This window comes from Camponotus vicinus, unplaced genomic scaffold, assembly GCF_025532165.1.
Source record: "Camponotus vicinus isolate PSW18456_S1 unplaced genomic scaffold, iyCamVici1.0 SCAF_7, whole genome shotgun sequence".
NCBI classification, from domain to species: Eukaryota; Metazoa; Arthropoda; class Insecta; order Hymenoptera; family Formicidae; genus Camponotus; species Camponotus vicinus.
Window position 1 is genome coordinate 4,260,801 of NW_028141979.1, and position 27,523 is coordinate 4,288,323.

The 27,523-nt window shown below is 29.4% G+C and overlaps 1 protein-coding gene and 1 long non-coding RNA gene across 3 annotated transcripts in view; one reads left to right on the top strand and one right to left on the bottom strand.

Annotated features, from left to right (window-relative positions):
- Nachralpha4 (nicotinic acetylcholine receptor alpha4) overlaps positions 1 to 27,523 on the bottom strand; it is a 222,758-nt gene that overhangs the window by 94,047 nt on the left and 101,188 nt on the right. For both annotated transcript variants that reach the window (XM_083105500.1, XM_083105499.1), the window contains exon 3: positions 22,919 to 22,963. In XM_083105500.1, coding sequence (XP_082961626.1) covers positions 22,919 to 22,963 — 45 coding nt within the window. The remainder of the gene's footprint in view (positions 1 to 22,918; positions 22,964 to 27,523) is intronic.
- LOC145975206 (uncharacterized) lies at positions 297 to 14,591 on the top strand. Its single transcript, XR_014439910.1, has 2 exons — positions 297 to 1,467; positions 13,043 to 14,591. It is a non-coding gene; the product is annotated as an uncharacterized LOC145975206 (long non-coding RNA).

The window sequence follows — 27,523 nt, forward strand, 5'->3', positions numbered from 1 at the left end:
TACAACGAACAATCGCGTTCGACGTATCTTTAGTACTTGTCGCAATGATAGTTCGTGTAATAATACGACGTATCAAAACAATTCGGGCACATTCCAATCTTCCCCCACTTGAGTCTCGTCACGCAAGCGTCATGGCCAAGACAGACAATACTACGTTTATAGTCGGCGACCTTGAGCTTGAGTTATTCACGCGGTGAAACTCGCGAGTCGGTGGAGGGGGAACATTGGAATGTGACGCGAGTCGTTTCATTGATACGTCGTATTATTTTATGAATTACTTTAAGCCAAGCCTCGTCTACAGTGAGTCGCAAATGATTATTCTGATAAATAATAGACTGTGATTGGTCAATTTGCTTACGAACGCGATCGTTCTCTGCAATTAGTGATTTAATTTGTGTGCAAACGCTGATTATAATGTATTTATCGAAACAGGTATCTCGCGTAATTTATTTCTTCGAGATAAAAATAATATATCAATTTCGCGAGAAATTTTGATTGAATATTTTTGGATCCCGTCGCATCTTAATTAATTATTAACTTTCTTTGCGAAATATCAATCGTTAATATTGCGCTAGTATTATAATATATACTATGCTGATTTAATTTAATTAAAATATTCAATTTAATTAAAATATTCAAATGTATGGATTTTTAAAATCGATCGAATCGTTATTAACGCATTTAAAAAAGTACAGTCATAATTAAATATCTTTAATATTCATCAATTGTCTAGCAAATATTCGGCGTTTGTATATCGGTGATTTTCTAAAACGCATATTTTGGACATTTTCAATTTTTTCGATTATTAATAAAAAGAAGTAGATACAGAACGGATCGATTCCGAATTTAGAGCAGTTAAAGCTATTTAGTTAACAAATATAGCCGTATTTAACCATGTATTTCAAAATCATTGATAAGAATACGATTTTGTTTTGCGGTTATAAACGCGGTTATAAACGCGGCTTGTTATTCTTCGCGATAACCTTGTTATTGTTCGCGCAGGGAACGTGAGTGGGAAAGAGAACGCTTGAGTAGGAAAGTAATAATGGCTATACCTGCGTACCTCGTATCATTTCGTGAACTACCATCGTGACGAATACTAGAAGACGTGAAATCATTTCTTGTAATTAGCATTTCATAACTCGTAAAAAGTGTCTATTTATTGAAATAGCATTTTGCGCGATTTATTCCTTTAAAGCAAACAATATAACAAATAACGCGCGTATTTGTTGGCAACAATCGTAGCAAGTGAATATCACACATCGAGTAAATCGTAATATCGTGAGTGATTAGGATCGAGAGTGCCGTATAAAATACAGTATGATATCGGATAATATTAATTAATGCACGTGATTGTAATTAATCGCGAGTGAATATTGTGTGAATATATACCATGAAGAAGCAGCCGATGATGACAAGGAGGAGGAAGCCCGCAGAGACATCGACTAACAGCAGAGCAACCTTGAGGTAAGCAACATTGATAAGTTATTTAATTTTATATTTGTCAAATTAATTGCTCATTTAATCTTTAATGATAATTTTACATCAAATCATGTAACATGATGTATATAAAATATCCTTTTTATTTTTAAATACTTAATGTATTTATCACAAAATAATTCTAATAATTAATAATATTTTTCGTAACAATAGATATATAAAATACAACCTTGTTTCTCAACTTTATTAATAATTCTTTAATTTATTAATATAAAAAAAATTAATATAAAAGTTTCTAAAATAATTGTTTTCAAATATTGATTAAATTAAATATTTAAAAGATATGACTGAAAAATTTAATTGCGCGCAAAAATTATTTTTTAAAATGTTTATTATTTTGGACACTGCTATATAATTTTAATATATTTGACAAATTAACATTCTATGCTGCAATATCGCTGCTGCGCATTGCGTGTCGATGAGTCATAAATTATCATTATTATAATCTAATAATAAGTATAATTATTCACATTAGTGAATCACGAAAATTTTGTAAAAATTATATATATCAGATGTACAGATATAAGATATGTATGTGTATGTGTATATACATATAAATCTTACTACATCTTGCTATATACATCATATATACATATATATATTCTTATAAATTCTTTATAAATATGCATATAAATTTATTATATCTATTCCTATAGATATTATTCTAGTAAAAAAATTAAAATAATTCAAGTTAAGAATAATATAAATGTTGTATAATGATGTATAACAAGATGATATAATGTGTCTCAGTAACGTGTGTAGATTTACATTATTTTGAAAGGATAAATTACATCAGATTAAGTATAATGACAATATTTTTTTCTAGAATACATAAAGTCTTTCGTCGATTTGTGTATGCAAAAGTGCATACGTAAAGCTCGTAATAAATAGAGAACCTTATTCCAATCCAAAATAATAATCTACACTATCTTAATTTACTATACTATTTATGATTACAATTTGATGAGTATTTTTATGAGTACAATTTAATTCTTATTATATAAATATTAATTATAACTTACATAAATTATTTGAAAATTATAGAATTATTTAAAAAATTATAGAAAATTCAAATTTTATAAATATCAGTAAAATAAAAAAAGTTGATAGAATATATTTATAGCTAAAATATGTTTGTTAAAAATTGATAATATTTAAGAAAGAGATAGGACATGAGATTCCATAAATATAATGTTACAGAGAATAAAATAATTTCTTTGTATTATTTCGTGGAGTTAAAATTTATACACACACATGAGTAATAAATCAATCCATACATTTTATAATTTTCATCAAATATAACTTAACATATTTCGCAAAAAAAAAAATTTCTTTCCAATATCTCAAATTATTTTAAATTTTCTCTGACACGAGAGAATCATACAAAACATCATACAGTTTGTATTGAATCACGTATGTTTTGCTATATGATATAGACAGTTATATTGGACATGCAACTGGTTTAGAGAACGTGCGTTTGATTTTAAAAAGTATTCGTATTTATCCTGCAAAAGTGCCAAATAAAAATCCGATAGCATCTCATCTCTTGCTCGTTTCATTTTTCGATATTTTTGATTAATCATATGTCGTCGCGAATTCTTAGTTTGAATATTTTCAGTATGCAAATGAATATATAAATTTTATTTTAATGCAAATGATAGTTTTTAATATAAAGAAAATTAGATACAAAAATTTCTTTGAAATAACTAGTTCATAATAACTTTATACGGTAAAGAAGAAATTCTATCATATAAGATTCATCCTTTACTTCGCGTAAGGCATTGTAGGAGATATTAGCTGAGGTTGCGGCTATTTACATGTCTATTAGTCACGACATATTGAGGCACATATACGTATGACAAGCCATCCTAATTACACGAAACATTCATCTAGGCTAGCTAAACACTCAACGCTGCATATGGTTCCACATTATGCGTGCATATACATTCTCGGCTTCGCGGCTTCGTGCCGTTGTGCCATCGCTAATATAAACCGTGGTTCAAGCACTATATCTAATAATTAGGTGTTCACCTATATATATGGATCAATTATTTCGATAGACCTTAGTACTTGATCATCGATGCTGCAGATTCTGAAAACTTGCGATAACTTGTCGGTTAAAATCGAACGGTCGAATAAGCGTATAATTTTATAATAAAATGAATTAACAATGACAAGCAATATTAAGTAACAAATAAATAATTATTCCATAGAAACATTAATATTATTTATTATTCATTTTATATAAAATTTTTGTAAATTTTTTTATTCGATAATTACCATCTCACAATAGAAAAAAACGTCTTGTTATAAAATTCAATGGTATAATGAACGCGATTTTAAAAAGAGCGAATATAAAGCGGCTCTAAACAATTAAAAATTAATAATTTATCAAATTGTTGTATAATAATAATGCCCTAATAAAAGGTCCTTCATATATTTCATGTTCATGTTCATCGCGTTTTATGCCATGCATCTTTACTGTCAAAAATTTGGCACACGTTCCAGTTTGACATTCGCGATATAATAAATTATTCTCATCTTTGTGTTAATACCACCATTAATATATTTAATGCATGGTACGGTGCAACGCCTCGTTATACAGCTTGTGCATTTGGAGAGCCCGTATAGATTATGAAGTACATTGATTTATGGACCGGCATCTGGTCTCGTTAAGTAAATATTCATATTTCGCACATATCACGTTACATCCGTTAAGCATTTATGTCTGTATGATCGATTGAGTAACGTTTACGCGTATTTTATTAATTAAATAGCGAGGTGAAAGCTCGTGATAATGTTCTTTGTCACTTTGTTACGAACGTGAAACGCGGAGAAGGGTATCATGATATCTTTTTAAACGAAAATCTTATTTTCGATAATTAAAAAGCTTCTATCACTGTATAATAAATTTATAAATAGGATTTCCGTCGTGAATTACACGGATTGTCTAAAATCTTAACAAACAAATCTTTCCATATTATTCAGTTGACAAAAAGTATCGATCATATGAAGAAGCTGTCAGGATTCGTTTTGCCAGGCGAAGGTTATCGACCCCATTGAGTCTACAATTTTCCCTCGCTCATTCGTTCCTTCCTCGACGTTTTTCCACTTGCTCGATTGCGCTCGGACACGCTCGCACATATATACGCGCATATAGTTGCACGTACGAATATTTCACTTGCAAGAAGCAATCGGAGAAAATATTATATATGTGCTCCGTATGCCGGAAAATATCGAAGCGGAAAATTGTGCATTGGGATTGCGCGAGATTTTGTAGATATTTCGTTCGAGAGAAGTGAGTAGCCTTCGATAGAAGATAGCTCGTAGATCGAGAGGACAAGAGGATAGCGGAAGGATGAACATGGTCCACTGACATAGTCCTTTTTCGATAACAAGAAAGAGAAGAGAGACCGATTTGTCTCGAAAGCGAATACATGCAAATCTATTCGAATACGTTTTTACACACAGGATTATAATATATATATTCGAAGTCTCCTAAAAGATTGATGTTCGTATAAAGCTTCACATATATATTATTTTCTCTTTTAATTGTTAATAGCTTATATGATAAAATTATAGTATTAACATGAAAATAAAATTTTTTATGCAATTTTTAATATGTAAAAACGCTATTCTCTTAGAATGCAGTTATAATACAGATTTCTCTTTTACTATTCTTACTCTCATATTAATAAATGATGTTAATAAATGTGATAATAAATGTAATAAAATATTCATCTTCTCCGAATATAAATATTAACAAAATGGCAATCTTAAATCAATAGCAAGAAACATTAAACTCTTTATTTAAAATTTTATTTGCTTCCATTGCAAAAATTCTCGGAGTTTAAGTTAATTTAATTCTGGAAAATCTACGATGGTAACGTGGACAATGTGTTCGTGTATTAACGCTTAAACTAAATCCTTGCGTATTTCACTGTTGTGTCGCCGCGTTGCTCTAAACCAGCCGTAAACTAAGCATTTGGAAAGAGTCATATAGAAAAAAATAGCAGCTAATTTTACGGTAGTCGCGTGTACAAACAACATTAGTATTTCTCGCGCGAGAAAATAGGCGAAACTCGGCGAGCTGCATTGGACACTTTCGAAGCTAAATACTCTGTCTAAAATTCCGCGAGTGAAATTGCTATTCACGTCGAGAAACATAAAAATCGTGGTGAAAACATTCGTGTTATATTTGGAATAATTAAACTATTATTATTTTTATTTATCTGTTTAAAATGTTTAATATTATTTTCTGAAGAAATCATATATATAATAAAATTATATATAATATAAGAGAATAAAATAAGTGTCATTGTAGATTAAGAGAGTTTGTATATATTTAATAAAATTTTTTCTCGAAGGACTCTCTCGTGACATTAAATGTGTTAATATAATAAATTTTTATTTCAAGATTATTAAAAATTATTCCGTTTATATACGTCCAAAAAATTCTTTTCTTTTACAAAGTAGATACAAATATTTTGATACGCAGAAGCATTCCCGCTAAACAATGAATTCAATTGAGATATGATTCGGTTTTTCCGCGGAACACGACGGGAATAATATCGTTTGAAAGGAGATCGTGAATTTACTCTCGCGAGAGATGAAACTTCGTGAAAATTCGATTACCCCGCGGCCGTTAATTAGCGCCCAATTATCGCAACGAGAGTCTGCAGATGGTACGGGATCCGCTGGGAATTTCTTCCAGACAGGATTCAATCGGGATATAGCGAGAGGTCTAAAGAGAGTTCGAAGTTTTTTAGGGAACTGTTCACGAACCGAGAGAGATTGGCGATGGTAAAGTGGATAATTTAGTAGTGAATAGGACGATTGCTTATGTCAACTTCAATCGACTGGTTTGAAAGCTAAAACACAGAACTGTATACTAATGCGTTATTAGTTGAATCTTTGAATTTAATCAGAATGATGAGAACGTATTTATATGCTTTGATAAATTAATATTAAACAGGATTTTGAAATAATCAAATAAAATTTCTTTTAAATAAAATTCAAATTTGCAAGTTAAAATTGATTAAAATATAAAACGCTAAATATATATTTAAAGATTTAAATTAGAAGACATTTAATTAAAATAAAATTTAAATTTCTATCTTTCTATAATTACGAAGAATATTTATATAAATTATTATATATATTATATATATTAAAAATATATCTTGATGTGGTTTTCTCATTACTCATCCTGCTTCCACAAAAAGTTGTAGGAATTCGAGAATTGTTTTAGCCGGCAATTATGCATCGGTGCAAACACTGGAAATAAATTCAAGCTCAACCACGAACAAAATGCTTATGCACGAGCTGCATTTTTGTGTCGGCGGCGGCGAACGTAAATGAAGTTTAGATTTATGTGTTTTTCGGTATGCTTCGCCACAGAATGATAGGGAAGGGATGCAGCAGAAGGGGGAGGAGGGATGTTGGAGTTGTTTTCGGGAGCAAAGTCGATAGCACCTCTCTCGATGCAGCTTCTCCCTCTGCGACGATGCAGCTTCTCCCCTTCTCTCATCCCGGTATTCGTGGGGCGGAAAAGTGCATTCGTTTGAAAAGTTGCTATCCGGCTATCGAGACCGGTCTTTCGTTTCGAGAAAGAAGCTCCGTCGAGAATTTCGAGCCACGCCGCGGCAATTAATGTCCGCGAATTGAATCGGCAATCTTGAGAGAAGAAGTCGACGAGCTTGCAAAGTTTACGCTCGAGAAGTTAAAAAGCAATCCTTGATAAGCGACGACGTTCTTAGCAATTACGTTCGTGTTGATTAAAGGAGAAATGAGTCTGATAGGATTTGGCTTGACACCAGCAAAATGACACGCTGCTAATAATTCGCGATGTTTTCACGAAGAAATCGGTTGCGTCGCCATCGAGTCAAAAATAAAAGTCTTCCTCGAGACGATCGAATAATCTTGCTGGAAGCTTTCCTTTCATTTTTCGAAACTTCTCTAACTAATGATTCAAAAGACACGGAAAAAGTTATATTGTTATTACGCATATCGAACTTGTAACTATATAAGATTTAAACACAGAGAGAGCACGGCTATCCATAGACTGGCTCTCCCATGCGATTCGATATGTGCTGTTTTATTTAGCTCTTCTATTTCAACGATGCGCTAAAAGTTGATTTTCTTCGCCGAAAATGGGAGCAGACCTGTAGTCGTAAAAGTCGACTTCGCGGAGGGTAACGATAACCGTTTTAGCTCATATGACGCACGCTATGATGCACATACACATATACATATACATACACATACACACACACACACACACACACACACACACACACACACACACACACATATATATATATAATCTGTATAAAATAAACATTACGTAAATATATAATCAACATCTATATATTAAATTTATAATACAGAAAAATAATACAATATAATATATATGTAATATAATATAATATTAAAAATATTCACATAATATTCATAATATGAATTATATTGTAATATAATACAATATTAAAAGTATTCACAATATTCATAATATGAATTATATATTGTAATATAATATAATATAATATTTTTATACAATATTATACAATGAAATATTTTTAATATTATATTGATTCAATACAATTAAATAATTATTAACTTTTATATAACATTAGTGAATAGTTAAGTATATACATTTATAAATATTACCACAATCATTTATGCTGTATTTTTAATTTCTAAACAGTTAGTCTTAGAAATCTAGTTATACAATTGTTGAATAAAGATCGAAAATATTTTATCTGTTTTTCGATCTCCGACAAGCGTGTTTCTATCTTGTATTCGACATTGGAAATGAATGGAGATGAATTTTCCAGCTTCTCTTTTACGAATTTCTTTATCTAAAATGGATTATTTTAATAATTATGATCAATAAATGATTTCGTACTTAATAATTGCACTGTCACACATGCAGAGTATCATTATGAACAGAAAATTATAGAAAAATATTATATAAAATATATAACAATTATAGGGAGAAGTAAATTTTATAAAATAAAAACTTAAGAAAATATAAAAATTTGATTTATTTAAAATTTACCTCATCCAACTGTTCCTTAAAATACGCATTGTTAATTATAACAATTAATGTTACAATCTCATTGACTTCCCTGTGAAGAATAAAACAATACATTTATAATTCATTCAATAAATCTTCATGTCTATGTGTGGTATATCTTTATTAAATAATATTGTTACCCGTGTCTTATTGATTTGTAATTATTTAATAAACTTGTAAGCATATATTTAGTATGCCTCTCAATGACAGAAAGAAAAATATTAGTGCTTAAGACATAAGCTCTCTCTATCGATTTAAATTGAAGGTGAGATTGATTATACGAGGGTTTTAATAAAATTTGTGATAATTTTATTTCTAAATAATTTATTATAATTTCAGAATTTTTGCTGTAAGCCAGACATTCTATATAAAATTGTATCATTTCCTTTCATGTAATCATTAAAAACTTTATTCCATGTATAACGATCTGCCGTTTTCAAACCATTACAATATGTCCACCTCTTCCATCCAGGCAAAAGTCTACAGAAGATAGTCCAAAAAAGAAATAAAAATCTTCTAACGAAATTGTGTTAATAGTTCTTTAGTGTTTTATAAATAATTTTTGACATAAGCGATAACTAATTTCTCAAACATATTCAGAATATAAAAAATATCCCTACAAAGCATCAAGTATTATGAGAAAACTTACTTGTTTTCTTTAGGATTTTCTAGATGGCATTCCAAAAGACGCCTAGACTTTTCTTCGCAAGGATTTTCATTTATAATACATATCCACTTTACGAGTTCTTGTTTTAAACATTTAATATGATCGTTGATGTTACTTTCGTCAAACAGATTCCAGTAATTAATTTTAAATTTCTGCATAAAATCAAACTTTAGCGCTCCCTAAAATTTAATAACTATCATTAAATTTAGTTTATTCATTATTTACAAGATATAATGTACGCGCAAATAAACATTTCTATTAGATAATTTTCTTTTATATTTCTTTAATATTTATGTGACTTCGTAGCTTCACACAATACCATAATAACCAAATTTACCAATTTCTTATTTGTGTGTCAATAATTGTGTATATATTTTATGATTTAAATAAGTATGGATTTTATATTATCTAATGGATTATTAACACATATATATCGATATACAAAGATATTCCATAAGATTGTGCTAACGTTCGTGAGTGGGTAAAACGCAATAAACTGAACAGACAGGTCCTTTACCATTCTGCAATTTTCGCAATAATTTATTGAAATATTAATTAAAAATGTGAATAAGCGCGCGTTTCGCGAGACTAGATCGTAGGATATGCGCGGTAGATGTGTCAGCGGCTAGTGTCACATAGCAATGAAAAAATAAGAGTCGAGACACGCGCGATCAAGCTTTACGAGACACTTTGTTTTAGTTTATGCATATTGATGTATCGATGATTTTGATGTATGATTAGTTATTTTCTTAATTTAAATCTGTAGCATATTGATATAGATTTTAAGTGTTTTAAACTTTAAATCAATTAATTTTTTTCTATAAAACAAGCATTTACAAGTGGGTTATTATGTGGGTTATTAAATTATTAAGTGTTATATAATGTAACAAAATGATCCGTCAAATTTATAATTTATAAGTATAAATTAATATATTTATTAATATATCTATTAATAATTGTATCAACATTTATTGTGACTGAATGAATAATAATTTTAATTTCTATATTACTAAGATTTTAGAGTTGATATTCTATGTTTGTAAAATTATATTCGTGAAATATTATTCAATTTGAATTGTTTGTAATTTAGAAAATATGAATCTCTATCATATATTTATTAAGAAAAACTCAAGTTGAAATTTAATCTCCATAAAAATTCATAATTATAAAATAGTATAAATTTGAGATTTCAAATATCTATGTCTTGTAAACATTACAATAGGATAAATATCTTATTAAATTTATTATAAATTTCGATTTCCTTTTCCTCTATGATATAGGTATATTATTACATTACAATACATTATACTTACTGATTGTTCAAATATCTGTTTAATCCCATTAAAAGTATATCAAATGGTAATATTTGTTCTAACATGCGCCATATAATGGATTCTATAATGTTTGGAAGAAAAAAAATTTGATATATTTAAAATGCTTTTACTACAATGCACAATAAAAGTTTGTAAATATATCTGCAGTTAATAAAACTAAATATATCACACAAAAAATTTGTGTAATTGAATCAAAGTAAGCAGCTATAAAAGATTGTTAAATATATTTCAACGAAAAAATTTATAATAATAGATAAATAGTGAATGATTAAATATTTGTAAAAATAATAAATTAGACAATTATAAGGAATCGGTTAGTTTTATATTTTATTATGATTTTTTGAAGTCTTAGCTAATGTATATAGTTATAGTTTAAAAAAGAATTAGACATTATAAAATTATCCAAAAATTATACATATGAAAATTTAATTTTAAAGTTAGATATTTTTATGTTATTGCAAATATTATAATAAAATATATTAAAAATAATAATAATAATAATAAAATTAAATTTTACAAATGAAGAGCTTCGCACGGTTCTTTCTATAGAAATTGAATTTCGATGAAATTTGAATTTTGATTGAATTTGCTGATTTTTGGAAATAAATAGTTTACGTGAAAACATAATAAAAGTTAAAAAAAAATGTCAAAACAAATGTGATAAGATAGATGAAGTGGTTTCGTCGCTAGTATTCAAATAATTCGAAATAAGGCGTTATTTCAATATTATTAAGGAAGAGTAAATAATATATTAAATAAAGTAAATAATATATTAGAATGATACACACTTGATTATTCTTATTAATACATTTTACTAATATCTTTACGTGGAAAAAATGTGTGTGTCGCCTCATCGCCGCTGTCGTCGCCATAACATGTTATGTGATATTTGATAAAATATAATTAAAAGTATAATAATATGGGTTTTCCCTAAGTCTCCTCCTTCGGATGTGGGATGGGTACAACTACCCTAGTTCCTTTAAAAGACTAGCCTCTCAAAATAATTGAACACGTTTCATGAACCTGTTTCATGGTTTTTCGTAATTTTTGAACCGTTTCCGAAATATAGTGGATGGGATACTTTACGGATACTACATATATACAAGCATGTATATTTTTTCCACATAAATATAATATCTATATATTAATAAAAGTGATCAACTGTGTGCGTGATTTCTACTCAATAATACATTATTTATTTTCTCACAATAGTACTGAAATAACGCCTTATTTCGATTTAAACTCTTGTAGTAACGAAACGGCTCCATCAAGCGGTATCGCGCTTATTGTGACTTTTGATTTGTTACATAAACTATTTATTTCCAGAGTTTCTGCAAATTTCACCAAACTTCAAAATTCATTTTGCATAAGAATCGTACGGGGGCTTTTGTTTATAAATGACTTTTCTCACTTTTCATGAAATTAACATTCCGAAATTTATATTTATTTGTTTAATTATGCAATATTATACGCATACCTTTGATATGAGAAAGAGAAGAGTAAAAATAATTTTCAGGATAACTATTATATTCTATAGTAGAATTTATAACAACGTAAGTATTTAGATAGAGTAATTCATGTTGAACTTGAACTACAAACAAATCCATCATCCTGGAATTTGGCAGAGCCTGAAATCAATTCTATATAATCATAGATAATGATAATTAATCAAAAAGAAAAAGTTTTTGGTACATATCAAAACTAACTTATTATGTGCTATTGTTAAGAATAAAGTTTGTATGTGTATTTGTGTAAATTTTTCTGCGATAATTTTCATATATAAACATATATTTAGTTCTTATTAAATTTCTTTTTCGGATTTCTAGAAATATAAAAGACTTGGATTCTTATCATTTCTTATATTTAAGAAATAAAACAGAATATGTGCACAAACATTTTAACAATTATCTGCATTGCTAAACTGTTAATTATTTGACTGCGTATTCAAATAGCGTTAGTAATAAAATAACCTTGTCGATAATGTATGCTTGAAGGAACACATTAAGTCCTTCGTTTAACCATGTATGAGGCCATAAGTAAGTTGGTCTGAACAGATTGCTAATATATTTTTGTACCATCCCACGTGCAATTAAGCGCGCAATTATCGTTTTGTATGCGACAGGATCTAATTCTTCATTATAAATGATATCTGCTTCTCTAAAAATAATTATACTAATATGTATGAAAAATTTTGGATATTAATATAATTCTTATGTAAATAGATTATAATATGATAGGTAATTAAAATAGTTTTAAAAATATATCTATTTTTAATTATATATATTACCGATAAAAAATGAAACCCAAAGTATGTTTAATTTCATCTTGTAAATTCGGAATTGCGACATGATCTACTTTGCTCTCAAATGAAACAGAAGTCCACTCAAGGACTCTCAACCCCAAAATATTCCATTTACGCATGTATACACTAGCGTAAAAAATAACAGTTTTCACAAATTCTAGATGCGGTTTCGATTGTGGTCTAAACCATATGGATGGACTAATGGTTTTATCAACCGAGAGGATGGTCTGATGAAAACCGGATACCAGAAATGCTACACTATCTATGGAGATCAAAGGAGTCTCGTGAAAATATGTCCAAATCATATTATCGTTCGTCAATTTAGTTTCTCGTATCGGCATATTTGACAAAGCTTTGTATTTTGGATGATGCATTATGGAAATAACAAAAGTAATTCTTAATTCTGGCTTGTCCCAATATGGAAATATTTGCTGTTTTTTCGTTTGATACCTGTTTCTTCGCTGGATACCTGTTGCGATTAACCACCTGCCGTATTTTGATGATATGCTTTAGATAATGACTAATTTTAGATAATTGTAAGCGTAGAATGCACAAATGTACAATTTAATTTGATATTTCAATATGTTCTTCTACTTACTCTTTTTCTCCATCTTTATTTATATACGGAGTTCCGAAGGACTCTCTTGCGATATTAACTGGGACTATAAAGTCTATATGCAGATCGTACATTCCAGATAACAAGACATCACCGAAATCGAGCAAAACGGTATTGTCACCACGACTTATGTTTGTTTTATAAATCGTACCATTTGTTTTCTTTAATTTAGATCTTATTATATTCGTTGAATTTAGTACATAAAAATTTATGTATTGTTTTGCATAAGAAATATTCAAAGTGATTTTGCATTCGCTATAGAGATAATCATTGAGTAACATTATCTCCATCTTATAATGTATCGGAATTATATAATCTGATATATTGCTTGATTTGTTGTTTAACACACTGCGCATGATTTCCGATTCTTCATCGATTTCTATTCCCTTGATTTTTGATTCTTTATCATCCATAGGACTCGCTATTGCTATTATGGCAAGATATATTATACTACTACTTAATAATAGTGTTAAGAATGTCATGTTGAATTTTACTCGGATATCTATAAAAAACGTTTCTTCATTGAATCAAGGTATTTACAAAGAGTATGCAAATCAATCGACTTTTGTGTGAAAAGCGTTCAAGAGAATTTACTAACGGTTCATAAGAAAATACGGTAAATGTAAAGAAAGATTAAAATAATATAGTTTAATAAATAAAGGAATGATTAGAAAAGATAAATATAAAAATTATTCAAACGATATATGAAATATTTTTCTTGGATTTGAATATTAGGAGACATGAAGTATTAATCTTTTTCTTATATATATATATATATATATATATATATATATATGCTAAATTTTTAATTATATCTTAAATTTAAGCATTAAAATGTTTGAGAAATGAAGGAATATTCTCAACAACGATATGGATTGTATGTTTACTAACATGTTATTTTCAAGATCAATCTGTTCCTTAAGTAAGAAATGTATTATAAACAACAAACGTATAACGGAAGTCAAATATTATCAAATATTTGAAATTTTGATGATATAGCGAATTGGATCAAACATTCGGACAAAATTCTAAGTAGAATTATGTTAGTATTTTTTATAACACAACTTTTTGAATAAAATGTTAATTTTTCATTATTTCTTGTTCATTTCTTCATTACATATCCAAATTATCATATCCTACTGGTCCTAGACATTCATTATAAAAAATATTTTAAAAACAAAACACAGGTAATATTATGCGTTTTTAAGATAATTTTATAGCTGTAATATATAAAATTAATTGTACAATAATTTTATAATGTCAAAAAGAAATTTAGCTTACAGATTTTATATTTTCTATATGTTAAAATGGTCGAAACATGCTATCACAATACACGCATAAATTTTTCAATTCCATTAACACTAATGTATGTAAAAAATAAAAATAATATTTACAATAAAAGGAGTTAGTCGATTTGAAAATTAAAGGAAATGTCTTTTATAAAATAGAAACGTTATCTGTTACTCCACACAATTTTGTATGTACATTTAAAGAAAGAAAGCTAAATATTTTATTATATATTTAATGCCTTATCTTACTAGTTGAATCAGCTAGGTTTAATATCAGATTTAACACCAAAAGCATTCAATCGCGAACGTATCGCTTCAAGAGACTATCATAAACTGATGGATCTGTTGGCATACCTAACAGTATATAGAAAGTTATACGTAGTGTAATATAAATATCATCTTGATTATACGTAGCACAGGATATCTTATCTATAAACAGAAGTCAATAGGTATTATACTCCTTTAGTTTTTGTATTCTGTTTTCGTATATATAGTTTTATTTAAAAGAGATTTTTAAAGACAATTTTTCCAGAAAACCATTCGCGAAAGAAAATTAATTGAAGAATCATGATCTATACACACACACACACACACACACACACACACACACACACATATATATAAGATAAAAATATTTTACATTTTATATTATATCTTTATCATAAAGAATTATCTCTTTTCAAGAATTTAATATATATAAAGTAAATAAAGAAAAGTTATATTTATATCTTGTACCACTTATAAGATATTTATTTTTACATATCTTTTTTGTGGTATTAATTTTTACGCAAGTTAATATATTGATTGCAATCATTTAATCGCTATGGTTGAAAATTCTTCCACATAGAGTTAATTCTAAATTAATCGGCCGTAGAGAGATTGGGGATGTCGTCATAATATACAATATCTAATTGATTAATTGAATTTAATTTGGTTGTGTGATTATATTAAAAATTTTAATGAAAGCCAACATACGTTTGGTCACATATATTATTATTTCTGGTTTTAATAATCATTATCTGCTTTCAAATATTTTCCTGAATATAGCTATTGTTATTTGAGTCAAAATCGATAATCAAACTTTAATTAAATATTACGTAAGTACATATATTTACAGATATATAGAATGCCTCCGTCAAAAATTTTAATATATGTTAGTGTACTTTAGGGATAAAATGGAGTAATAAATTTTAATATCGAAATATTGAAACTACAGCAATTTTTAAATTGCAAGCGACTAGTTTGTCAATATCTTTGATATCATGTAACTGGGAATTAATAAATCGTGAATTCGCGCATTCAAATATTTCGTAATAGTTCATAATGTTTCAGTTATATATATATATATATATATATATATATATATATATATATATATATATCTGTATAAAATAAACATTACATAAATATATAATCAACATCTATATATTAAATTAATAATACAGGAAAGTAATATAAAACATATATGCAATATAATATAATATTAAAAATATTCATAATATTCATAATATAAGTTATATTATAATATAATATATTTTTATACAATATTATACAATAAAATATTTTTAATATTATATTGTATAATTAATGTTATATTGATTCAATACAATTAAATAATTATTATCTTTTATATGACATTAGGGGAGGGAATAATTAAATACATATATACATTTATAAATATTATTACAATCATTTATGCTGTATTTTTAATTTTCAAGCAGTTAATATCTTAGAAATCTAGTTATTTAACTGTTAAATAAAGACCGAAAATATTTTATCTGTTTTTCGATCTCCGATCAGCGTGTTTCTATCTTGTATTCAACATTGTAAATGATTGAATTGTTCAGCTTCTTTTTTACAAATGTCTTTATCTAAATTGAATTAGATTAATAATTATCATCAAAAAATGATTTCGTATTTAATAATTGCACTGGCACACTCATGCGGAGTATCATTATGTACAGAATTATAGAAAAAAACTATATAAATTATATAACAATTATAGTGAAAAGTAAATTTTAAAATTAATACTTAAAAAATATAGAAATATAAAATTTAATTTATTTAAAATTTACCTCGCCCAACTGTTCCTTAGAATACGCATTGTTAATTATAACAGTTAATGTCGCAATATCATTGACTTTTCTATGAAGAATAAAACAATACATTTATAATTCATTCAATAAATCTTTATGTCTATATGTAGTATATGTTTATTAAATAATATCGTTACGTGTGTCTTATTATTTTGTAATTATTTAATAAACTTGTAAGCATGTACTTAGTATTCCTCTCAAGAACAGAAAGGAAAATATTTAAGGCATAAAATCGCTCTATCAGTTTAAGCTGATAAAGATATATTAATAAAATCAAATAGGTCTAATAAAATTTATGATAATTTTATTTCTAAATAATTGATTATAATTTTTACTGTAAGCCAGACATTCTAAAATTGTATCATTTCCTTCCTTGTAATCATTAAAAACTTTATTCCATGTATCACGATCTGCCATTTTCAAACCATTGCAATATGTCCACCTCTTCTATCCTGGCAAAAGTCTACAGAAGACAGTCCAGAAAAGAAGTAAAAAAACTTCTAACGAAATTGTATTAATAGTTTCTTTAGTGTTTTATAAGTAATTTTTGACATAAGTGATAACTAACTTCTCAAACATATGCAGAATATAAAAAATCTTTATAAAAAGAATTAAATATTATGAACGCTGAAACGATGATCGGATACGAATGTTCCGCTCGCGAACGCGAAAAATACAGCAACAAACTACGACATTTCCTGTGTGTTTGACATTTTCGAGACTCGTGTATTGAAAATCGCAAGCTATTCGCAAGTTTCCATGACATTATCTTTAGGATATTGCTGTGATATCGAATTATACAATCCGATAATTCATTCCGAACAAAGAAAAAAAAATTTACTTCACTCGTGATTAAAATATTCTTCTTGCAAATATGTAAATGTATCAAGGTGTAAATGATCGTACAATGGCAAACAAGGGAATTACAATAAAAAAATAGCAGAATCATGTTGCGCATTGAGAAAAAGCTTGCAAGACGATATTTATCCCGCATCGTCACATCGGGAAAATTTACTTGACGTCGACATCTTGTAACTACCCTATAAGCACACAATATTCCTAGAATATTATATAAATATTATTAACTGTTAATAATATTTATACAATATTCTAGGAATATTGTGTCTTATAGGATACTTGAAAAATTTGATTTATTGTAATCAATCGGTATATGTATATCGCGCGCCTTGTAAACGTATATTTCCGATAAATGCGAATCTTCCTATCGTAACAGAGATAAAAAGCAAGCCTTCGTTGTTCTCGCGCGGAAACCCGATTTATTTAGATAACGACATGGGATTAGAGAACAAAAGAATAAAAGGATTATCAGTCACCTGGGGCGTAACGTGGATTATCGGCATGTTAACTTTGTTATTTGAGACCGACAAATCGAAAGCCAGACTGACGAGGGCAAGCGAGCTCGAAATGCAAAAAACGGGAAGAGGAAAGTCAGTGCGGATGGAAGCGAGAAAATAATGGAGCGGAAAAAGAGACACGGAGAGAGAAAAAAAAGATCTGATGACGCTACGAGTGGTGAATGAAGAAAGGAAGAAAGAAAATTGAGGTGGCAGTAAAAGAAGATATAATGGACAAAAACTACTAGAAATGAAACAATAAAAAAGCACTAGAAAATAGCGTAAAGAGAAAAGCAAACTTAGGATAGATTTAAAATAACAAAAGACAAAGAAAGATAAATGACGAACAGTAAATTAGGAAATATTAACAAGAACAAAAGGTTAAAAGTAAGATGATTAAAAATAAGATTAAAAGGCAAAGAAAAAGAGAGATAAATTTAAACTAAATTTGAAATTTGCAACCAACGTTGCAAACCAGAAGAAAAAAAAATAAGAAATGAAAAAGTAGAAAAATGTAAAGCCAACAGAAAAAAACGATTGTATAAGACTTTAGACTAAGAAAAAGAAAAATGGAAAATCGAGGGAGAGTCGAAGAGTAGATAAGGGCAGATCACAAGAGTGATGTCTGATAAAGTTGTAAGTGACACACAAGTGTCAAAGTAAAAAAAGCGGGGGGCAAAAGTGTGAACAAGGTGTTTGCAGATAACAGGGTCATCGATAGAATTGGTGGCATTGCTATCAATTTACTCTTGACGTATTGACTACCGTTCGTCCGATTCGTTCAGAAGAACACTCTGTAAATCGTGGTCCTCATTTATCTATGGATGGCAAATACAGAAAAAGAGAGATGCCCAAATATACATATAATTTTTTTTCATAAAACTTAAATTCATGAAATATAGGAAAATATAGGAAATATAGGAAAAAATAGATAAAGTAATAATATGAAGTCAAGTATACAATTATTATTGAAACGTAAACTGAAGGGAAGAGCAGAACTGTTTAGAAATTAATGATGTCTATCTTTTTCTCTCTCATACACACAGAAGCGCGGCAATGTGTATTTAGAAATAATTTCTTTTTTTGGTTTATTATTTCTTAAACTATATCCTTATGTGAGGTAAAACGTGAGTAAGATGAAGATTTTTCTTCAATTTTATCAGAGTTTAAACAAATCATTAAAATCATATTTCACATTGCTCGAATATTCGTGAAAATGCCGAAAAAGAAACATGAAAATGTTATATTTTAAAATAGCGCCTCTCAATTTTTTCCTACGTCAAGATCGACGCTCGCGCAAAACTTGCACTATACTTGCAAATAATTCTTCCATCGAGAAATAATTATTTAGTTCTCGTATTTTGTTGTTTCGTCGAAAGCAACTGTGTAGTATTTATGTATTATCCATATCGCAATATATTTCCTTTTTTTCAGCAATTCCATTGCCTGCACAATTAATCAAGTTTTCAGACTAACTAGCGACGTACTTTGCCGCATAGTTTAATTCGTTTTCGTGCTCGGGCAAGGAGAAGTAATTTCGCTTGCGGATTCGTCGATATATACGGGGTCGATTTTGCGGCATAATTAAATTCGTGCAATTCGGCACATACGGGATAAGCTTTCGCAGATACTTCGCTATTTCGTCGGAGAGTAAATCGCGCAAGTATCGCGCCATATGCGCTCCTATGTAAGAGAATTGCGTTTCATATCGGGGGAATGTTACATGCCAAGATCTCACGATATCTCGAGGCACAGTCAATATTGCCACACGCCTTGCTATTGTTACTTTTCTGAAACAGTATACAAAAATATATCGCGGAAAAAAATGTAAATTATTAACGATATAAATGAAAATTATTATATTTTTTATAAATATCACATTTATATACATTCTCATATTTTTCTCATATGTGTGTGTGTGATGAAAATGTTATTACATAAAAATTTTCTATGTCCAAGTTCGCGACATTCTCTACATTAGCGAATTTATCGCATACGAAATATTATCTTCGCGTGTAGACGATGAAGCGAATATGAAAGTCAACTGTAGGTATAGGGAAAGTAATGAAGATGAAAAGAAACTTTTTATTACGAGCTTCTGCAAACAAACGACCGTAAAAAAAACTAAAAAAAATGCGATGTTGTATATTTTCGCGTGCATTTAAAGATTACAATTTAAGTTATAGTCGGAAGATCTGCACGATCGTGTAAATTGCGTCTGGATATAAAAACGTTTTCGCTTCACTTGTATTACTATTTATGCCTGTTTATTTTTCGAACGGAAATGACATTAATCGAATGAAAATCTGTAAATGAATATAGTGATATTTTTGAATAAATTTTACTCGGGTTATTTATTGGCTTTATTTATTTCACATATATATTCCGTATATAATAGTAGACAGTTTTTCTGACATAATTATGCACTTATTCATACACCAATTGATTTAACCGATAACCAATAACCGAATCGATAAATTATTCGTAATTTTCGATCATGTGTATTATTATCGTGTATTTATCGTGTAAAATTCGCACGTGCAAAAGCTTTCCATCTTTGTTCTCTTTCTCTCTCTCTCACTCCCTCTCCCTCTCTCTCTCTCTCTCTCTCTGTCGCTCTTTCTCTTTATTTATATATTAAAAAAAAAGATTTATTTTTTGTAAATAATGTTTAAAATCCAGAAAAGAGATAGCATTGGATTACGAGGCGTTAAAGGGAAATTTACGATGAAAGTTCCGACGTTTAAAAAAAAAGTTACTTTTTGTGTATGTTACACGAAAGCGCACATCGCAAAACCTGGATTTCGTTATCGCTGCGTGTCGCATATGTAGCACATTGCAGCAAGAGCAAATCGGTTAGCTACATGTTAGATATGTGTCTGTATCAAAGTACCAGGGACGACTCTAACTAATAAAATTAGTGACTTTGAATTTTTTATCGATATTAAAAGATTGTTTCACTTTATAAATATATTTTTATAAAATAATATGACAAAATGTACATACATACATATATTTTTTTAAGTAAGTACACTCTTTATTTACTAATTAAAAATTAAAAAAAAACTTATTTGTTATATATATTCAAGTGAAACAATTTACAATAATATAATAAAATTTTATCAAGAATACTTTAAATAATTTTTATGGTATATTTTCGTGTGGTAGAATTTCAAAGAAATTTCTTGCTTGCAAGAATTATATCTGATCTAAAATATCACTTAAATTTCTGTCTAAACAACACTTGCTAATTCCTATTACATTATACATAAAACAGTATACATAAAACAATATTTCTCATTATATGACAAAGATTCGCTATCTAAAACATTGAAACGAGAAGCGCAATGTAACGCGAGGGGCTCGTGTGGAGACGGTCCTGAACGAGACAAGAGTACGCGCCGACACTAACAACAGCCGGGGGTTGCTGGCGGCCGGTCGTCCCCGAGAGTAGAGGGTGGTTTCGACATTGAGGGATGGCGCGTCGCTCCGCGAGACGCGTCGGGAATGCTTCGCCATGTACACATACACGTACAAGTGCAGACAGAAATGCAACTCGCGCAACGGGCTGCAACTCGACCAGACGACAGTCCGCGAACCGTATGGCACGGATATGAATCGTGGTATGAATCGACGAATAGCGTTCGACATATGATCTATTTCGCGATTTTATCGGAAAGCGTCAAAGCCTCTTCCAAAGAGTCCTCTGTGAATTTTGTAATAATTCAAAAGAGAGGCATCGTCAGAGTGTTGACATATCTTTTTAAAGATAAGTTATTTATTGGAATGTTTGATTAGGTTTCAAAAGTAACTTTAAAACAGCAAAAATAAGGAAGAGTTTCGTATCTAAATGTTAGACAGAAAACTAAAATATGTACTTTATCCTGAATGTAATCTTTTAATTATAACTAAATTTACTTAGCTCTCATGAATTTACATAAACTTTTCTTCTTAGAGTTGCTTTTGAAAATGTGCTGTCCTGGTTTACTTGCGCATTTTAGTAATATTCTGTATATTAAAATAAATGCTCGTCTTGCAAAAGCAACAAATGTTTATTTAGAAGTCGCATTATCATATCAATATTATCGAGATACTTTAACGATGTTACGACAGTTTCACGCGTTGTTTTGTTGAAAAAATACATCACAATCGTTAATCAACGCTTTAATTCTAGTTCAGTTAAATCACTCGATTATACTATCTCGTTGATGATTTTTGTTATTATGTCTTATTCTGTGCATAGGAAAAATTATTAATATCACACAAATGTTCATCACATTGATAGACAAGACGTAACATAAATAATTTGCAGTTATTGCGGTCGAATAATGCAAAGTAATAAAACACTCGTTGTTTCTTAAATTCGATTGCGTCGTTAATTTTCTCTTTCTAACATAATGGTTCAATTACGAGTAGTAATATAAGTTGTTTCTAATACCTTCTTTTTTCTATTAAATTTTTCGCGTGTCGCGAGTCAGTAGAAAGAAACGACCCCTTACGATATATGTATTTTATGATATATTACTTGAATTATATTTAACTTGGTTAAAGTTGTTGGATAATGTTAAAAGTTTGAGCATTTTCTTGTGATAAATTATGATGAAAGATTGTAAGGAAGATGTTTGAAAGAGATAAAACATCCACAAATTGAGCATTTCAAAATAAATCACTTATCGCTTACCTGTTCCACCCACAGATTTGTCGTCATGATCTGGTTCTTCAAATTCTGTAACAAAAATCGATTTCTCGTTAAAAATGAAAATGATTTATTAGTTATGCAGTTACGTGAGTTGATTATTTATCAATAATTATATTATCTATTTCTATAGTTTATTCTAATTATTCTCAAATTAATAATGTATATTTGTCGCAATATTTTTGCGATTTATCCCACACATTACATCTTGCTTTGATCTTTTATTTACTTCGATCTTCCCATCGAATCACGTATCTAACTCTCAATAATGGTTCCCACGACGCTATTTGGCAAGCGTTTGGTAATGGGACGCATTCTATAGAAAGCATACAACATCCCTCATGTCTCCTTTTTGTGCCTGTCACCGACAGCGCATTGTAATTTCCGGATTCAACGTCGGCCCGCGACTAATTGGACCAACTAGCTGGTCGAGCGTATAGATGGAACTTGCAGTGGTAATCCCAGTTATGGACTACTGGTATGCGATTTTGGACTTTCCACTATTTCGTGAATCTCCGACATTCACAATTCAAACTATTCCGCACGTGGAATCTATACACGCGACCGCTCATGTTTGCATGCACGCGGAAATCTAATTTCAACTGAATGCAAATGATGTGTGTCGGAGCTAGATTTACCTTCACTACTTACGTTATATTGATATAATCGTCGTTTAGCTTTGGATTATTAATTGTATAATTATATTATTGAGAGAGAAAGAGATATTATCTTAATATCAATTATTGCAATTAACTATTACAATTCTGACAACACAATTAATTTAATAATATATTACTTTTGAAAATAATTACATTAATACTCAGTTTTACGATATTAATTATGCAGTCGTTTTCACATCGGCGGCACAAAGCTTTTTATAGCTTTTTATAAGCTTTTATCAGCGATGCATTTTTGTAATATTATTTTCTCGTCATCTTTATATTTCTGATTTCGATCTTAACGCGCGATGAAAATTCCTCTACGGTTCGTGAATATTATCACGTGTCAAAATAATAAATATGTACACTCATTATGTTGATGCTTCTGCTACGACATCGATGAAAAGATGTCCGACAAGATAATCGCACCTAGTGCCGGTATTGAATGGATATTCACTCTGTAGGGTGAATTATTCTCTCGCGATAGGAAGGCGAATTGCATTCACATGCAAATGTAATAATACCGATATAGCTTTGGTCTGTACGTTTCGCTGGATCGCAAATGTAAATGTAACGAAGGATTGATGTACTACCACGGCGCTGTCAAGAAACGCCATCGTTAACGTTACTTCACTTGAAAAAGAGCGTATTTAAGCCACTATTTGTATAATTATAATCATATCGTACAGAGACAATATTGAAAGAATTAATAAATGCGCGCAAGATGAAAAAAACGGAATTAGAAAATGTGATGAAGCGCTTTTCTTGTAAATGGTTAAAATTATTCTCAGCAATTCTTTAAAAAAGTGTATCACGTTTTATTCCTTTTATTTCATTTTAGAAATGATGCCTCAAATGTATTCCGTTTTATTTCATTTTAGAAATGATGCCTCACCCAAAGAATGTTATCTTGTTAGGAAGGAAAACAATATTTGACTTCGACAAATATGTACATACATTGAATTTTCGCGAAATTGTGGAACTCGGCGGCAACGTGCATTATAGGAGTCGTTAATTAATTCGGGCTCATTCGATATATGTGCTCGCGTTATTCGTTTGAAATTACTGTCACATCGATTGTGGCTGCGGGAAGTGGAAAACTCACATGTCGGTTTATACGATTGAATTTCCGCGCCGATGCGAAAACGACTGCATTCGTTGATGCGAATAATCAATTTTGACGCGGGGCGATATCGACTGTCTAAAACGGCAGCAATAATAATAATAGTAATAATCTCTCATGTTATCTAACATGATACACCAATAATTGAATAATAGCATCAATAACAAAATTAATATAAAACAATGTACATGTAATGTCTCTAAATCATACATATTGAAATCATTATTATTATGCGGTACTAATCACTGATAATACTAATAATATCTTTGTTATTCGGCTTATAACATTACCGTAAATAATTAATTAATAATGGCAATAATACTAGCAGCGATTGTTTTATTATTATTATTGCAGTTAGGTCATTGCTCTAATCGGTCATGAATGTAAAGAGAGAGACATGTCCAAATATAGAAAGACAATAACTCTCCCGACTATCGATTCGCAACGAATTGCGAGTGTAGAATAAACGGTAATTAGCAAATTACTATACATGTAATTAAACTCTGATTGCGTCGAGGCACAGACGCGCGAACATATACCTATCTACCTGTCCCTTCGACCATTAGTGCGAACGCGCAATATGTTAATTGATTTGAGCATACGCGACGGCTTCTAGGTACACAGGTGCGTATTAGTATCCCATGAATGTGTGGTGTCCATGAGGCACGTAAATGGAAAATTCCTGTCGAGTTTCGCGCGTAGACGCAAGAGTATATTCGCGCAGCAAACGTTCCTAATTAATTCCCGCGTTACACCTCATGTCGCATTGCGCTAGTGGTTCCGGGAAAGGATGGACTCTGCTTGCTTTAGTAATGATAATGGAGGTGATAATTATTACACGGGATACATACCCGATCGCTATTTTCCAAAGGGAACATATCTAATGAGAGAGGAAAAACAAAGGCGCACGTTATAGATAATAATTATGTTTATTATCAATTAATAGTGTTCGATTAATATTCATAATTTATTTAGATCTATAATATCGAGATTAATAAAATGTACTATTTTGACATGATCAGATATAATCTTCTAACATTTATTGCACTATATGATAATATATACATACACTAAGCTCATAGAAAATCATATCTAAATATGCCAAAATCATTTGATTGATACTGGTCGATCTTATTAAATAAAATTAATCAAATAATATTAATTAATGATAAATAATAAATTAAATTATATACTATAATTTATACAATATATCAAATATAAATCTCCTGTCTGTATAGCTTACATTTGATATTACTGATAAATCGTATAATAAAATTTTACTTGAATAAAACTGATTTGATTCTCTTCCGTTGTTTTGAGAATCCACTCAAGTGAAAATGTGCACCGCCTTATACTTTTACAGTCACTTTTCGCAGCGACTATAATGTTACTGAACGTGATGCAGTTACGAGAAGCGCGATAGGAAAAGTAAGATAGTGAGTGGCAAGCGTTGTTAGGGCAGATCTAATTTGTATCGCTTTTCGAAAGTGTAACGTCGATTTAACATGATTTAAACTCGGTGATAGATAAGATTTACACCTGCACGAACTTCCTATAAGACGATGTAGAAGAAAATAAGAGAGACAGAACACAAGGTGTATAATATCAACTTTCAGTCAGTAAATAGGAAGATTGTTTGTTAGATATATTAATGTAAAAATATACTATAAAAATTGTATAAATTTAAATTTTAAATAAAGAATTTTGCAATTAAAAACAATACGTTTCAAGCAATATTTTTGCAGATTAAGGCTTTAAATGTAAATTTAGTTGATTAAAAACGAGGCAGAGAATATTTTATTGTAAAAAATTTGCATATATATTCATATATATGCAAAGAATTGGAAATTATATTTTTTTCTATTTTGCTAGATTAAAACATCAAGGAAATTGGAGTTTAGTAGATTTCCACTTTACTATAGCGAAATATCGCATTACAATATTGCGCATAGTAGGATACTCGGAATAAATCGGTGACTGTAAGTTATATAAGTGGAAAATGTTATGAAGTTGACAACATGACGAAGAACAAAGGTAGCAATGCTCATGCTCTCGAGAATAATTTCTTCATTTCTGATGTCGTAAATCAAAATGACCGATTGGAGTGGGATTAAAGTGGCAAAAATAGATGTATGCTCGGGACGGCTGGCACCGTGTAGATGAATAATGTTCTGTTTTCCGGCGTTGAATATTTAAGATTGTTGAATATTCACGAAACGCATGAAACGTTTTGACGTGACAACACAAATTTACGTGAAGCATAATTTTTTGCTTATAACGGAATATTTTAGACAAATACGGATCCTAAGTAGTTCAGAAAAATTTCTTATTCAGAGATGTCTTGTAATCTAATTTTAAAAAATATTACGTTTAAATTTATATTCCAATTAAATAAACTATCATTAACTAAATTTTTTTATAAATATTTTTCTTGTTATATACTTAGTGCTATGAATAGCTTTCTAATGTCTATTTTGGGAGATTTATCTCAATTTTTTTTACCCTTGAAAAATATAATATTATTTTTAAATATGTTTAAGCTTATCGAAAAAATCAGTTTTATACACATATAATGCATGTCGAATGTGTATGCATATCAACTTCTGCAATGACATTCTGACTGACATGAATTTAATATATGCTTCAAATGCATTGGGAGCATGTAATCTTTTAAATGCTTTAAACCACAATAATTAAGAAATATTTTAACGATTGCTGAAACGTTGACAAAAAACTATACTTATTTCCGACGGATATGTTTCCACAAACCAATTTCTTTTCAGCTGAGCACCAGCTGTTGGAAATGAA